Source organism: Hemiscyllium ocellatum, chromosome 49 (assembly GCF_020745735.1).
Source record: "Hemiscyllium ocellatum isolate sHemOce1 chromosome 49, sHemOce1.pat.X.cur, whole genome shotgun sequence".
NCBI lineage: Eukaryota > Metazoa > Chordata > Chondrichthyes > Orectolobiformes > Hemiscylliidae > Hemiscyllium > Hemiscyllium ocellatum.
Genome location: NC_083449.1, coordinates 15,604,597 through 15,616,996, shown reverse-complemented (window position 1 = coordinate 15,616,996; position 12,400 = coordinate 15,604,597). Strand labels below are relative to the sequence as shown.

The 12,400-nt window shown below is 56.6% G+C and overlaps 1 protein-coding gene across 1 annotated transcript in view; it reads left to right on the top strand.

The window, feature by feature from the left end:
• Positions 1-9,733, top strand: part of leng8 (leukocyte receptor cluster (LRC) member 8) — a 46,288-nt gene extending 36,555 nt beyond the window's left edge. The window contains exons 15-16 of the mRNA XM_060856957.1: positions 615-822; positions 7,481-9,733. Of these exons, the coding sequence (XP_060712940.1) occupies positions 615-822; positions 7,481-7,643 (371 nt within the window). The 3' untranslated portion in view covers positions 7,644-9,733. The remainder of the gene's footprint in view (positions 1-614; positions 823-7,480) is intronic.
• The last annotated feature ends 2,667 nt before the right edge of the window (positions 9,734-12,400 follow it).

The following is a 12,400-nucleotide window of genomic DNA, read 5'->3' as shown; positions in this document are numbered from 1 at the left end:
CCCCCTGTGTGTGTGTGTCCCCCTGACCCCCTGTGTGTGTGTGTCCCCCTGACCCCCTGTGTGTGTGTGTCCCCCTGACCCCCTGTGTGTGTGTGTCCCCCTGACCCCCTGTGTGTGTGTGTGTCCCCCTGACCCCCTGTGTGTGTGTGTGTCCCCCTGACCCCCTGTGTGTGTGTGTGTCCCCCTGACCCCCTGTGTGTGTGTGTGTCCCCCTGACCCCCTGTGTGTGTGTGTGTCCCCCTGACCCCCTGTGTGTGTGTGTGTCCCCCCTGACCCCCTGTGTGTGTGTGTCCCCCCGACCCCCTGTGTGTGTGTGTCCCCCCGACCCCCTGTGTGTGTGTGTCCCCCCGACCCCCCCTGTGTGTGTGTGTCCCCGACCCCCTGTGTGTGTGTGTGTCCCCCTGACCCCCTGTGTGTGTGTGTCCCCCTGACCCCCTGTGTGTGTGTGTGTGTGTCCCCTGACCCCCTGTGTGTGTGTGTGTGTGTCCCCTGACCCCCTGTGTGTGTGTGTGTGTGTGTGTCCTGACCCCCTGTGTGTGTGTCCTTCCTACCTCAGCCCCAGCCTGACCCCCGCTCTCTCTCTCTCTCTCTCTCTCTCTGTGTGTCCCTGACAGACATCACCACGGAGTTGGCGTTCCTCAGCCGGGAGCTGAAGTCGGAGCCGTGTGTGGCCCATGCTCTCGCCCTGCGAGCCGCCTGGGCCCTGTCTAATTACCATCGCTTCTTCCGGCTGTACCGGGAGGCGCCAAACATGTCCGCCCGCCTGGTCGCCAAGTTCGTGGAGAGGGAGAGGAAGCACGCTCTCAAGGCTATGCTGAAAACGTACGTCCTTCGCCGCTGGGCGGGTCGGGCAGCCACGGTGGGGTAGGGGGTGTGCTGGGAGGGAGAGGGGAGGTCGAACCCCGAATGAGGGGGTGGCAGGGGTGATGGGGAAGTGGGTCATCTCAATCGAGAGGGAGGGGCCAACCCGGTAAGTGGGGGACGGCGAGCGAATCCCAGTGGAAGTGGCAACAAGGTGGGGGCTGAGAGGGTGTGATCCCGGTGGAGGGGGAAACAAGGGGGCGTTGGTATCCCTGGGGGGGGGGGGGGGGGGGGCGGGGGCCATGGGATCGCTGCGGTGGGGAGGGATCCCGGTGGGAAGGGTGGAGGAAGAGGTGGGATCCCAGCACGAAGGGAGGGGATGGAGTTGGGGGGTTGGGATCCCAGCGGGAAGGGAGAGGATGGAGTTGGGGGGGGGTGAGATCCCGGCGGGGAGGGAGGGTGAGCGGGGGAGCAGGGGGGTGGGATCCTGTTGGGAAGGGAGGGCAGTGCGGGGGGTGTGGTGTGTGTGTGGAATCCCAGTGGGACGGGGAGGGAGGAGCGAGGGGGTGTGTGATCCCGGCGGGAAGGGAGGGGGTGGGTGGGTTTCTGGGTGAGTTGCAGCCGTTTGGAGGACAGAGAGAGAGAGAGGAGATCGCTGTGCTCGCTGCTGTGGCCTGGCAGCTCCCTGGTCTGCACTGTTCTGGGTAAGTGTGCTCACATTCCCACCCCCCCCCCCGTCAGAGTGACAGACCACACCCCCGGAGCCTACTGTCCTTCCATACAGCCTGATGGATTACTGACTGGCTGGTACCCAGTGGGTACCGTACTCCTGGTGTGGAAAGGCAAGGTCACCCAGCCTTCAGTGGGCCCATTGCAGGTTCTCTCTGACTGACTTACTGTTTCTGGCTGTGTGGCAGTTTCTCTGCCTGAGAGTGACTGTACCTGTCTGTCTCCGCCTGAGAGTGACTGTACCTGTCTGTCTCCGCCTGAGAGTGATTGTACCTGTCTGTCTCCGCCTGACAGTGACTGTACCTGTCTGTGTCCGCCTGAGAGTGACTGTACCTTGGTCTGCCTGCTTGAGAGTGACTGTACCTGTCTGTCGCCGCCTGAGAGTGACTGTAGCTGCCTGCCTGAGAGTGACTGTACCTGTCTGTCTCCGCCTGAGAGTGACTGTACCTGCCTGCCTGCCTGAGAGTGACTGTGCCTGTCTGCCTCCGCCTGAGAGTGACTGTACCTGTCTGCCTCCGCCTGAGAGTGACTGTACCTGTCTGCCTCCGCCTGAGAGTGACTGTACCTGTCTGCCTCCGCCTGAGAGTGACTGTACCTGTCTGCCTCCGCCTGAGAGTGACTGTACCTGTCTGCCTCCGCCTGAGAGTGACTGTACATGTCTGTCTCCGCCTGAGAGTGACTGTACCTGCCGGCCTGCCTGAGAGTGACTGTACCTGCCGGCCTGCCTGAGAGTGACTGTGCCTGTCTGCCTCCGCCTGAGAGTGACTGTGCCTGTCTGCCTCCGCCTGAGAGTGACTGTGCCTGTCTGCCTCCGCCTGAGAGTGACTGTGCCTGTCTGCCTCCGCCTGAGAGTGACTGTGCCTGCCTGCCTGCCTGAGAGTGACTGTGCCTGCCTGCCTGCCTGAGAGTGACTGTACCTGCCTGCCTGCCTGAGAGTGACTGTGCCTGCCTGCCTGCCTGAGAGTGACTGTGCCTGCCTGCCTGCCTGAGAGTGGCTGTGCCTGTCTGCCTGCCTGAGAGTGACTGTACCTGTCTGTCTCCGCCTGAGAGCGACTGTACCTGTCTGTCTCCGCCTGAGTGTGACTGTACCCGTCTGTCTCCGCCTGAGTGTGACTGTACCCGTCTGTCTCCGCCTGAGTGTGACTGTACCCGTCTGTCTCCGCCTGAGTGTGACTGTACCCGTCTGTCTCCGCCTGAGTGTGACTGTACCCGTCTGTCTCCGCCTGAGTGTGACTGTACCTGTCTGTCTCCGCCTGAGTGTGACTGTACCTGTCTGTCTCCGCCTGAGTGTGACTGTACCTGTCTGTCTCCGCCTGAGAGTGACTGTACCTGGCTGTCTCCGCCTGAGAGTGACTGTACCTGTCTGCGTCCGCCTGAGAGTGACTGTACCTGTCTGCCTCCGCCTGAGAGTGATTGTATCTGTCTGTCTCTGCCTGAGAGTGATTGTACCTGTCTGCCTGCCTGAGAGTGACTGTACCTGTCTGCCTGCCTGAGAGTGATTTGTACCTTGGTCTGCCTGCCTGAGAGTGACTGTACCTGCCGGCCTGCCTGAGAGTGACTGTACCTGTCTGCCTCCGCCTGAGAGTGACTGTACCTGTCTGCCTCCGCCTGAGAGTGACTGTACCTGTCTGCCTCCGCCTGAGAGTGACTGTGCCTGCCTGCCTCCGCCTGAGAGTGACTGTGCCTGCCTGCCTCCGCCTGAGAGTGACTGTGCCTGCCTGCCTCCGCCTGAGAGTGACTGTGCCTGCCTGCCTCCGCCTGAGAGTGACTGTGCCTGCCTGCCTCCGCCTGAGAGTGACTGTGCCTGCCTGCCTCCGCCTGAGAGTGACTGTGCCTGCCTGCCTCCGCCTGAGAGTGACTGTGCCTGCCTGCCTCCGCCTGAGAGTGACTGTGCCTGCCTGCCTCCGCCTGAGAGTGACTGTGCCTGCCTGCCTCCGCCTGAGAGTGACTGTGCCTGCCTGCCTCCGCCTGAGAGTGACTGTGCCTGCCTGCCTCCGCCTGAGAGTGACTGTGCCTGCCTGCCTCCGCCTGAGAGTGACTGTGCCTGCCTGCCTCCGCCTGAGAGTGACTGTGCCTGCCTGCCTCCGCCTGAGAGTGACTGTGCCTGCCTGCCTCCGCCTGAGAGTGACTGTGCCTGCCTGCCTCCGCCTGAGAGTGACTGTGCCTGCCTGCCTCCGCCTGAGAGTGACTGTGCCTGCCTGCCTCCGCCTGAGAGTGACTGTGCCTGCCTGCCTCCGCCTGAGAGTGACTGTGCCTGCCTGCCTCCGCCTGAGAGTGACTGTGCCTGCCTGCCTCCGCCTGAGAGTGACTGTGCCTGCCTGCCTCCGCCTGAGAGTGACTGTGCCTGCCTGCCTCCGCCTGAGAGTGACTGTGCCTGCCTGCCTCCGCCTGAGAGTGACTGTACCTGCCTGCCTCAATGCGACCGTTCCTGTCTGTTTGTCTGCCTGAGAACGACTGTTCCTGTCTGTTTTTCTGGCTGAAAACGACTGTTCCTGTCTGTTTTTCTGGCTGAAAGTGACTGTGCCTGTCTTTCCCTTTGCTTGAGAGCGGCTGTGCCTGTCTGTCTCACTGCCCGAGAGCGACTGTGCCCGCCTGTCTCACTGCCCGAGAGCGACTGTGCCCGTCTGTGTCTCTGCCAGCGAGCGACTGTTCCTGTCTGCTCTCTGCCTGACCGTGACGGTTCCTGTCTCTGTGTGAGTGTGGCTGTCTATCTGTGCCCAAGAGCGACTGTGTCCGCCTGTCTCTCTGCCCGAGAGCGACTGTGCCTGTCTGTGTCTCTGCCAGCGAGCGACTGTTCCTGTCTGGCTCTCTGCCTGTGAGTGACTGTGCCTGTCTGTCTCTCTGCCTGACAGTGATGGTTCCTGTCTCTCTGTGTGAGTGTGGCTGTGTCTGTCAGTCTCTGTGCCTGTCTGTCTCTCTGCCTGACAGTGACGGTTCCTGTCTCTCTGTGTGAGTGTGGCTGTGTCTGTCAGTCTCTGTGCCTGTCTGTCTCTCTGCCCGAGAGCGACTGCGTCTGTCTGTGTCTCTGCCCGAGAGCGACTGCGCCTGTCTGTGTCTCTGCCTGACATTGACGGTTCCTGTCTCTCTGTGTGACAGTGCCAGTCAGTCTTTGTGCCTGTCTGTGTCTCTGCCTGAGTGACTGTGCCTGTCTGTGTCCCAGCCTGAGAGCGACTGTGCCTGTCTGTCTGTCTCTGGCTGAGAGCGACTGTGCCTGTCTGTCTGTCTCTGGCTGAGAGCGACTGTGCCTGTCTGTCTGTCTCTGGCTGAGAGCGACTGTGCCTGCCTGCCTGCCTGAGAGTGACTGTGCCTGTCTGCCTCCGCCTGAGAGTGACTGTGCCTGTCTGCCTCCGCCTGAGAGTGACTGTGCCTGTCTGCCTCCGCCTGAGAGTGACTGTGCCTGTCTGCCTCCGCCTGAGAGTGACTGTGCCTGTCTGCCTCCGCCTGAGAGTGACTGTGCCTGTCTGCCTCCGCCTGAGAGTGACTGTGCCTGTCTGCCTCCGCCTGAGAGTGACTGTGCCTGTCTGCCTCCGCCTGAGAGTGACTGTGCCTGTCTGCCTCCGCCTGAGAGTGACTGTGCCTGTCTGCCTCCGCCTGAGAGTGACTGTGCCTGTCTGCCTCCGCCTGAGAGTGACTGTGCCTGTCTGCCTCCGCCTGAGAGTGACTGTGCCTGTCTGCCTCCGCCTGAGAGTGACTGTGCCTGTCTGCCTCCGCCTGAGAGTGACTGTGCCTGTCTGCCTCCGCCTGAGAGTGACTGTGCCTGTCTGCCTCCGCCTGAGAGTGACTGTGCCTGTCTGCCTCCGCCTGAGAGTGACTGTGCCTGTCTGCCTCCGCCTGAGAGTGACTGTGCCTGTCTGCCTCCGCCTGAGAGTGACTGTGCCTGTCTGCCTCCGCCTGAGAGTGACTGTGCCTGTCTGCCTCCGCCTGAGAGTGACTGTGCCTGTCTGCCTCCGCCTGAGTGTGACTGTGCCTGTCTGCCTCCGCCTGAGTGTGACTGTGCCTGTCTGCCTCCGCCTGAGAGTGACTGTGCCTGTCTGCCTCCGCCTGAGAGTGACTGTGCCTGTCTGCCTCCGCCTGAGAGTGACTGTGCCTGTCTGCCTCCGCCTGAGAGTGACTGTGCCTGTCTGCCTCCGCCTGAGAGTGACTGTGCCTGTCTGCCTCCGCCTGAGAGTGACTGTGCCTGTCTGCCTCCGCCTGAGAGTGACTGTGCCTGCCTGCCTCCGCCTGAGAGTGACTGTGCCTGCCTGCCTCAATGCGACCGTTCCTGTCTGTTTGTCTGCCTGAGAACGACTGTTGCTGTCTGTTTGTCTGCCTGAGAACGACTGTCTGTCTTTCTCTCTGCCTGAGAGCGACTGTGCCTGTCTTTCCCTTTGCTTGAGAGCGGCTGTGCCTGTCTGTCTCTTTGCCCGAGCGGCTGTGCCTGTCTGTCTCTTTGCCCGAGCGTCTGTGCCTGTTTGTCTCACTGCCCGAGAGCGACTGTGCCCGCCTGTCTCACTGCCCGAGAGCGACTGTGCCCGTCTGTGTCTCTGCCAGCGAGCGACTGTTCCTGTCTGCTCTCTGCCTGACCGTGACGGTTCCTGTCTCTGTGTGAGTGTGGCTGTCTATCTCTGCCCAAGAGCGACTGTGCCCGCCTGTCTCTCTGCCCGAGAGCGACTGTGCCTGTCTGGCTCTCTGCCTGTGAGTGACTGTGCCTGTCTGTCTCTCTGCCTGACAGTTACGGTTCCTGTCTCTCTGTGAGTGTGGCTGTGTCTGTCAGTCTCTGTGCCTGTCTGTATCTCTGCCTGAGAATGACTGCGCCTGTCTGTCTCTGCCCAAGAGCGACTGCGCCTGTCTGTCTCTCTGCCCGAGAGCAACTGCACCTGCCTTGCTTGCCTACCTGCCTGAGAGTGACTTTGCCTGTCTGTCTCTCTGCCTGACAGTGATGGTTCCTGTCTCTCTGTGTGAGTGTGGCTGTGTCTGTCAGTCTCTGTGCCTGTCTGTCTCTCTGCCTGACAGTGACGGTTCCTGTCTCTCTGTGTGAGTGTGGCTGTGTCTGTCAGTCTCTGTGCCTGTCTGTCTCTCTGCCCGAGAGCGACTGCGTCTGTCTGTGTCTCTGCCCGAGAGCGACTGCGCCTGTCTGTGTCTCTGCCTGACATTGACGGTTCCTGTCTCTCTGTGTGACAGTGCCAGTCAGTCTTTGTGCCTGTCTGTGTCTCTGCCTGAGTGACTGTGCCTGTCTGTGTCCCAGCCTGAGAGCGACTGTGCCTGTCTGTCTCTGGCTGAGAGCGACTGTGCCTGTCTGTCTGTCTCTGGCTGAGAGCGACTGTGCCTGTCTGTCTGTCTCTGGCTGAGAGCGACTGTGCCTGTCTGTCTGTCTCGCTGAGAGTGACTGTGCCTGTCTGTCTGTCTCTGGCTGAGAGCGACTGTGCCTGTCTGTCTGTCTCTGGCTGAGAGCGACTGTGCCTGTCTGTCTGTCTCTGGCTGAGAGCGACTGTGCCTGTCTGTCTGTCTCTGCCTGAGAGCGACTGTTCCTCTCAGTCTCTGGCTGACAGTGACTGTGCCTCACCTCCTCTCTGCCCGTGAGTGGCTGTGTCTGTGAGTGGCAGTTTCTGTTTCTCTCTGAAAGGTGGTTTCTGTGAATTTTGAGTGGCTGTTCGTGCTTCTTGGAGTTTCTGTTTTTCCCTCTGAGTGACAGATGTGGTTTCTGTCTCTGAGTGACGGTTTCTGTTTCTCTCCGTGTGTGTGTGTGTTCGCAAATACTGTGTGCATTGGTCTATGCACATGGGCCCCATGTGCCCTCATGTCTAGGATGGTGATGGAACCAGGGTTCCTACCCCTACTGCCCATCTCTTTAGCGTTTATGTTTAGCGTGCCGGTTATGTTGATGCGTCCATTTCCATTGTCTCTTGCTAACCTGTTTTTTGCCCACGTTTCTCTTTCCTCTCGCTCTCTCTCTCTCTCTCCTGCCGTCTAGTTACCGGCCTGCATTGCCCATCTCCTACGTGCAGTCCGAACTGGCCTTCGAAAGCGAGGAGGAGTGTCAAGGGTTCCTGAGCTCACTGGCTCTCACCTTTCTCGGATCCGATAGCACCAAGATCGACTGCAAGCAGAGCGCCTTGCAGACGGCGAATTTCTGACCCTCCCCCAGCCTGGGTCTGACGCTGGGGGTGGGGTGGGGTGGGGTGGGGGGGTGGAGGCGGTGGGGTCAGAGTGTACCTGAGCCATCCCTCTCCGACAATCCGCCAACTCTCCTCCGTTCCGATGTCCCGTCTCCTCGCCTCTCCACCCCCGTCCTCCGCGCTCGCCCCGTCTTCCTGATCTTTAACGTCCCTCCCCCTCCCCACCCCCAACTCCCCATTTTTGGATATTGCTTGTCGGGGGAACGAGTTTCTGTTTTTTCCCCCCCCCCCCCTTGTTTCTGGTTTTGTTACTCTTCCCCCCATGTGGGGGTGGGGTGGGGGGGGAGGGGGACAGGGCTTGGTGGTTATGTTGGCGTAGAAGGTGAGAAGAGAAGGGGAGGTGGGGGAGCAGAAGGTGAACGTGTTTGTGGGACTCCCATCCCGCTCCACTCAGTCCTGGAATCACGCCTCCCTCTGCTGAGAGGGAGGGCCAGCCAGAGCCCCTCTTGAGCGTTTCCTCCGCCCACTTCCCCTCTTGAGTCTGTGGCTCTCCTTCCCCAGGAAGAGAAACGGGGGGTTTTGGGGGGGGGGGGTGGTGATCGTGTCCCAGTATTTCTGCCTCCCCGGTCGAGGGGTTTCCGCAATGCTCACTGGGACTCACTCTGGCCAAGTTTTGGGAATGTGAAGAGATTCTGGCTCTCTTTGGGAGTTGAGGGGGAGGTTGGTGTGGAGTGTGAAGAATTAACCCTGTGTACATAATGTCTGTGTATATTTATATATAGAGGTAAAAGATGTGTATTTCACAACCTTTTTAACCATTTGTACAGCCCCAGATGTCCAGAAATGAACCATGTCTTCTCTCCCATTGCCCTCTGCTCCCTCTCTTTCCCTCCCGTACCCCGTCCTCATCCTCATTGTCCCTTTTGTTGTCTTATTTTTTAGCAATCAAGTTGGACTTTGTAAAAAAAAAGGTTTTCTTGTATGTGTGTATATTGTTTTTTGATGTACCTGTTCACGGCGAGACGCTAACTATGTTTCAGTTTTGTTTTCTCTCTTTCTCTCTCTCTCTTTCTCTACCTGATCCCTCTTCTCACTCCTCCCCTCCTACATTCTCTCTCTCTCTCTCTCTATGGCTAGCACCCAGAGAGAGCGACGCCGTGGAACGAGAAATGAAAATGGCAGCAATCCAAAACGCCGCATGAAGGTCGCAGAAAAGCAAAAGAGAGAGTGAGAAACGATCAAAACCGCAGTGAGAGAGAGAGAGTGAGTGAGTGACGCCGGATGTGGAATGCAGAGGGCGAGAGAGAGAGGAGTGGGGGGGGGGAGCCAGCGTTGTGTTTGGAATGAAGAGCAGAGGGTCCCAGCGATTAACAGACCCTGGCCCGTCGCCACCTCCCCCCACCACCACCACCACCACTGGGACCCATCTATCAACAATCCAGCGACGGTGTGAGACCGAAGGGACTTGCGTTTGTGTACAACCCCGTTGTCGTCGGAGGATGAGTCAGTGTTTCTCAATTTCCTTTCCTTTTTTTTCCCCCCCCCTGTTTTTGTTTTAAAGAAGAGAAGAAATAATATATATAGATACGAGGATGTCCCATCTGTGCGTCTTGATGTCCCGGCTGCGGTCAGAAGCTGGGGAAAGGTGGTCTTTGGTGGGTGGGAGGGCGGGGAGGAGAAGAGGAGAGATGTGGGGGAGTTACAGCTGCTGGAGAACCCCCACCCCCTCCGTCCCAGCACCGCTGCTGTTTGAGTCATCCCAGGTTAACCTTAAACCCCCACCTTCCCCCAGCCCCCAGTTTCCAGCCTTTTTCTCCTTTCCCCCCTCCCTCCTCACTTCACCTGCTTGCCTTTCCCTCCCTCCCCCTACACCCACTTCCAGGCAATGGATTCTGTTCCCTAACCCCACCTCCCTCTCCTGCACCTTGGACACTGTTTCTGTTGTTTCATTTCGACCCTCTTTCCCCCCCCCCCCCCCACCCTTTCTACCCCTCCTCCCCAACCCCGCTCCTAACCAGACTTTTTACAGAGTGAATAATGTTTTATTTTTATTTGAATTTCTGTCGCCCAGTGTCTGCAATAAAATCTTTTCACACGTTTTGCTCTAATTGGCTCGTCATTCTATATCCAGGAGACTATATTCTGTGTCTAATGGCGTGCTGTCCCTGTCTCTGTCACTCTATGGAGATACGGAAACAATCACTCACGTGTTGGAAGTGTCACTCTCGGGCAGAGAAACAGAAATGGTCACTCTCCGAGGGAAAACCAATTCGCTCCAGGTAGAAACAGGAACTGAGGTGAACAGAGACAACTCAAAACTGAAGGCAGAAACTCCAACAAAGCCAGAGAGAGAAACTGAAACCGTTGCTCACGAGCCCAGGGAAACAGAAACTCTCAGAGAAACAAACTCTCGGACGCACCCAGGGAGAGAAACAGAAACGGTCGCTCCCTGACAAACCAAGACAGAAACTGTCAGAGAAACCAATTGTCAGAGAGAAACAGAAACTCATCGAGAGAGAAACACTTCCACCCCCACAGAGGATCAGACACAAAACCAGCAGTGTCACACTCGAGAGAAGAGCTTAGAGAAGCAGTCCTTCACCCACAAGACAGACAAACTATCTCACTCTGCAAAGCAGAAGCTGTCACAGACAGCAAGACAGAGAAATAGGAGGCCATTCTGAGAGAGTAACAGAAACTCCTTCACAGTGTAGCAGAAATTGTCAACTTGAGAGAAACAGGCACCAGCGACCCAGGTTCAATTCCCACCTCAGGCGACTGTGTGGAGTTTGCACATTCTCCCCGTGTCTGCGTGGGTTTCCTCCGGGTGCTCCGGTTTCCTCCCGCAGTCCAAAAATGTGCAGGTCAGGTGAATTGGCCGTGCTAAATTGGTGTTGGGTGCAGGGGTAAGGAGTGGGGCTGGGTGGGTGTGCTTTGGCGGGTCGGTGTGGACTTGTTGGGCCGAAGGGCCTGTTTCCACACTGTAAGTAATCTAATCTGAGAAGGTCACTCCTAGAGAAAACCTGAAACTCACCCAGAAAAACTGACTCCCTCAGATAGAACCAGAACCAGTCAGTCTCTGGCAGAAAACCAGAAACGGTCACTCTGGCAGAGAAAAAAAAACAAATTCTCAGACAGAAACAAACGTGAATTCTCCAGCAGAGAAATGGGGACAGTCACCTACAGACATAAGCAGAAACTGTTACCAAACAGGTAGATAAACAGAAACGGTCCCTTACAAACAGAGAAACAGGAATGGTCACTGACAGAGAAATCAGTCACTCGGTCGCAGGCACAAAACTGTTCAATCACACACAGGGAAACAAGAAGTGTTGTTCTCAGACAGAGAACCCAAAACAGTCACGAACAGAGAAGCAGAACTGCACATTCTCAGAGCAACAGAGTGGTCATTTGCTGACAGATGTGTTCATTAACAAATAGAGGAACAGAAACGGTCACAGAGCATCAGAAGAGTCACAAACAGAACACTCACTTCAAGAGAGATGAACAGAAATATTCAGTCTCAGGCAGAGAAACAGAAAAGGTCATTTCCAGACTGAGCAACATAGACAGTCACTAAGAGAAAAACAATAATAGTCATAACAGAAATGAATGACTGTTCTCAGATAAACAGAAATAATCACTGACAGAAACAACTGTGGCCATTCTCAGACAGAATCAGAAATGGCCATCCTCAGGCAGCGGGACAGAAACGATCTTTTTCAGGCAGAGGAACAGAAACGGTTACTTACAGGCAGAGTAAAAGAAATGGTCATTCTCAGACAGAGAAACAGAAATGGCCATCCTCAGACAGAGAAACAGAAATGGCCATCCTCAGACAGAGGGACAGAAATGGCCATCCTCAGACAGAGGGACAGAAATGGCCATCCTCAGACAGAGGGACAGAAATGGCCATCCTCAGAGAGAGGGACAGAAATGACCATCCTCGGGCAGTAGGACAGAAATGGCCATCCTGAGGCACAGGGGCAGAAATGGCCATCCTCAGACAGAGGGACGGGTTTCGTCATTCTCAGATAGAGAAACAGAAATGGTTACTGACAAGCCAAGAATCAGAAATGGTTATCTTCTGACAAAGAATCAGAAATGATCACTTCCCTACAGAGAAACAGAATCATTCAATTACAGCCGGAATTGAAAGCTGTCAGCTACATTGTGATAAGGACGGTGGGAAACATCGGATTTTGGCAGCTGGTTGATAAATTGGAAGCTCAGAAAATTCCTACAGTGTGGAATGCAGCTGCTTGGCCCACTGAGTTTGCGCTAACACTGCAACCCACCTTCCCTCCAGAACCCTGCCATTAACAAAGCTCATCCACTTCAACCTGCACATCGCTGGACAATATTAGGGCAACTTAACTTGGCCGATCCACTGAACCTGCACATCTTGGACTGTGGGAAGAAACTGGAGCGCTCAGTAGAAAACAAAGCAGGCATATGGTGAATGTGCAAACTCCTCACTGTCACCCAAGACTGGGAATACCACTGAGTCCGTAACTATTGAGTTACCGTGACACGTCTTCCAGAGATTTATTGTGGTCAGAGTCAATGAGATGTACAGCATGGAAACGGAGTCTTCAGTCTAACTCATCCATGCTAATCAGATATCCCAACCTAATCCAGTCCTATCTTCCAGCACCCGGCCCATAGCCCTCTCAGCCCTGACTGTTCATATACCCTTCCAGATGACTTCTAAATGTTTCAATTGTACCAGCCTCCATCACTTCCTCTGGCAACTCATTCCCAGACATGTACCA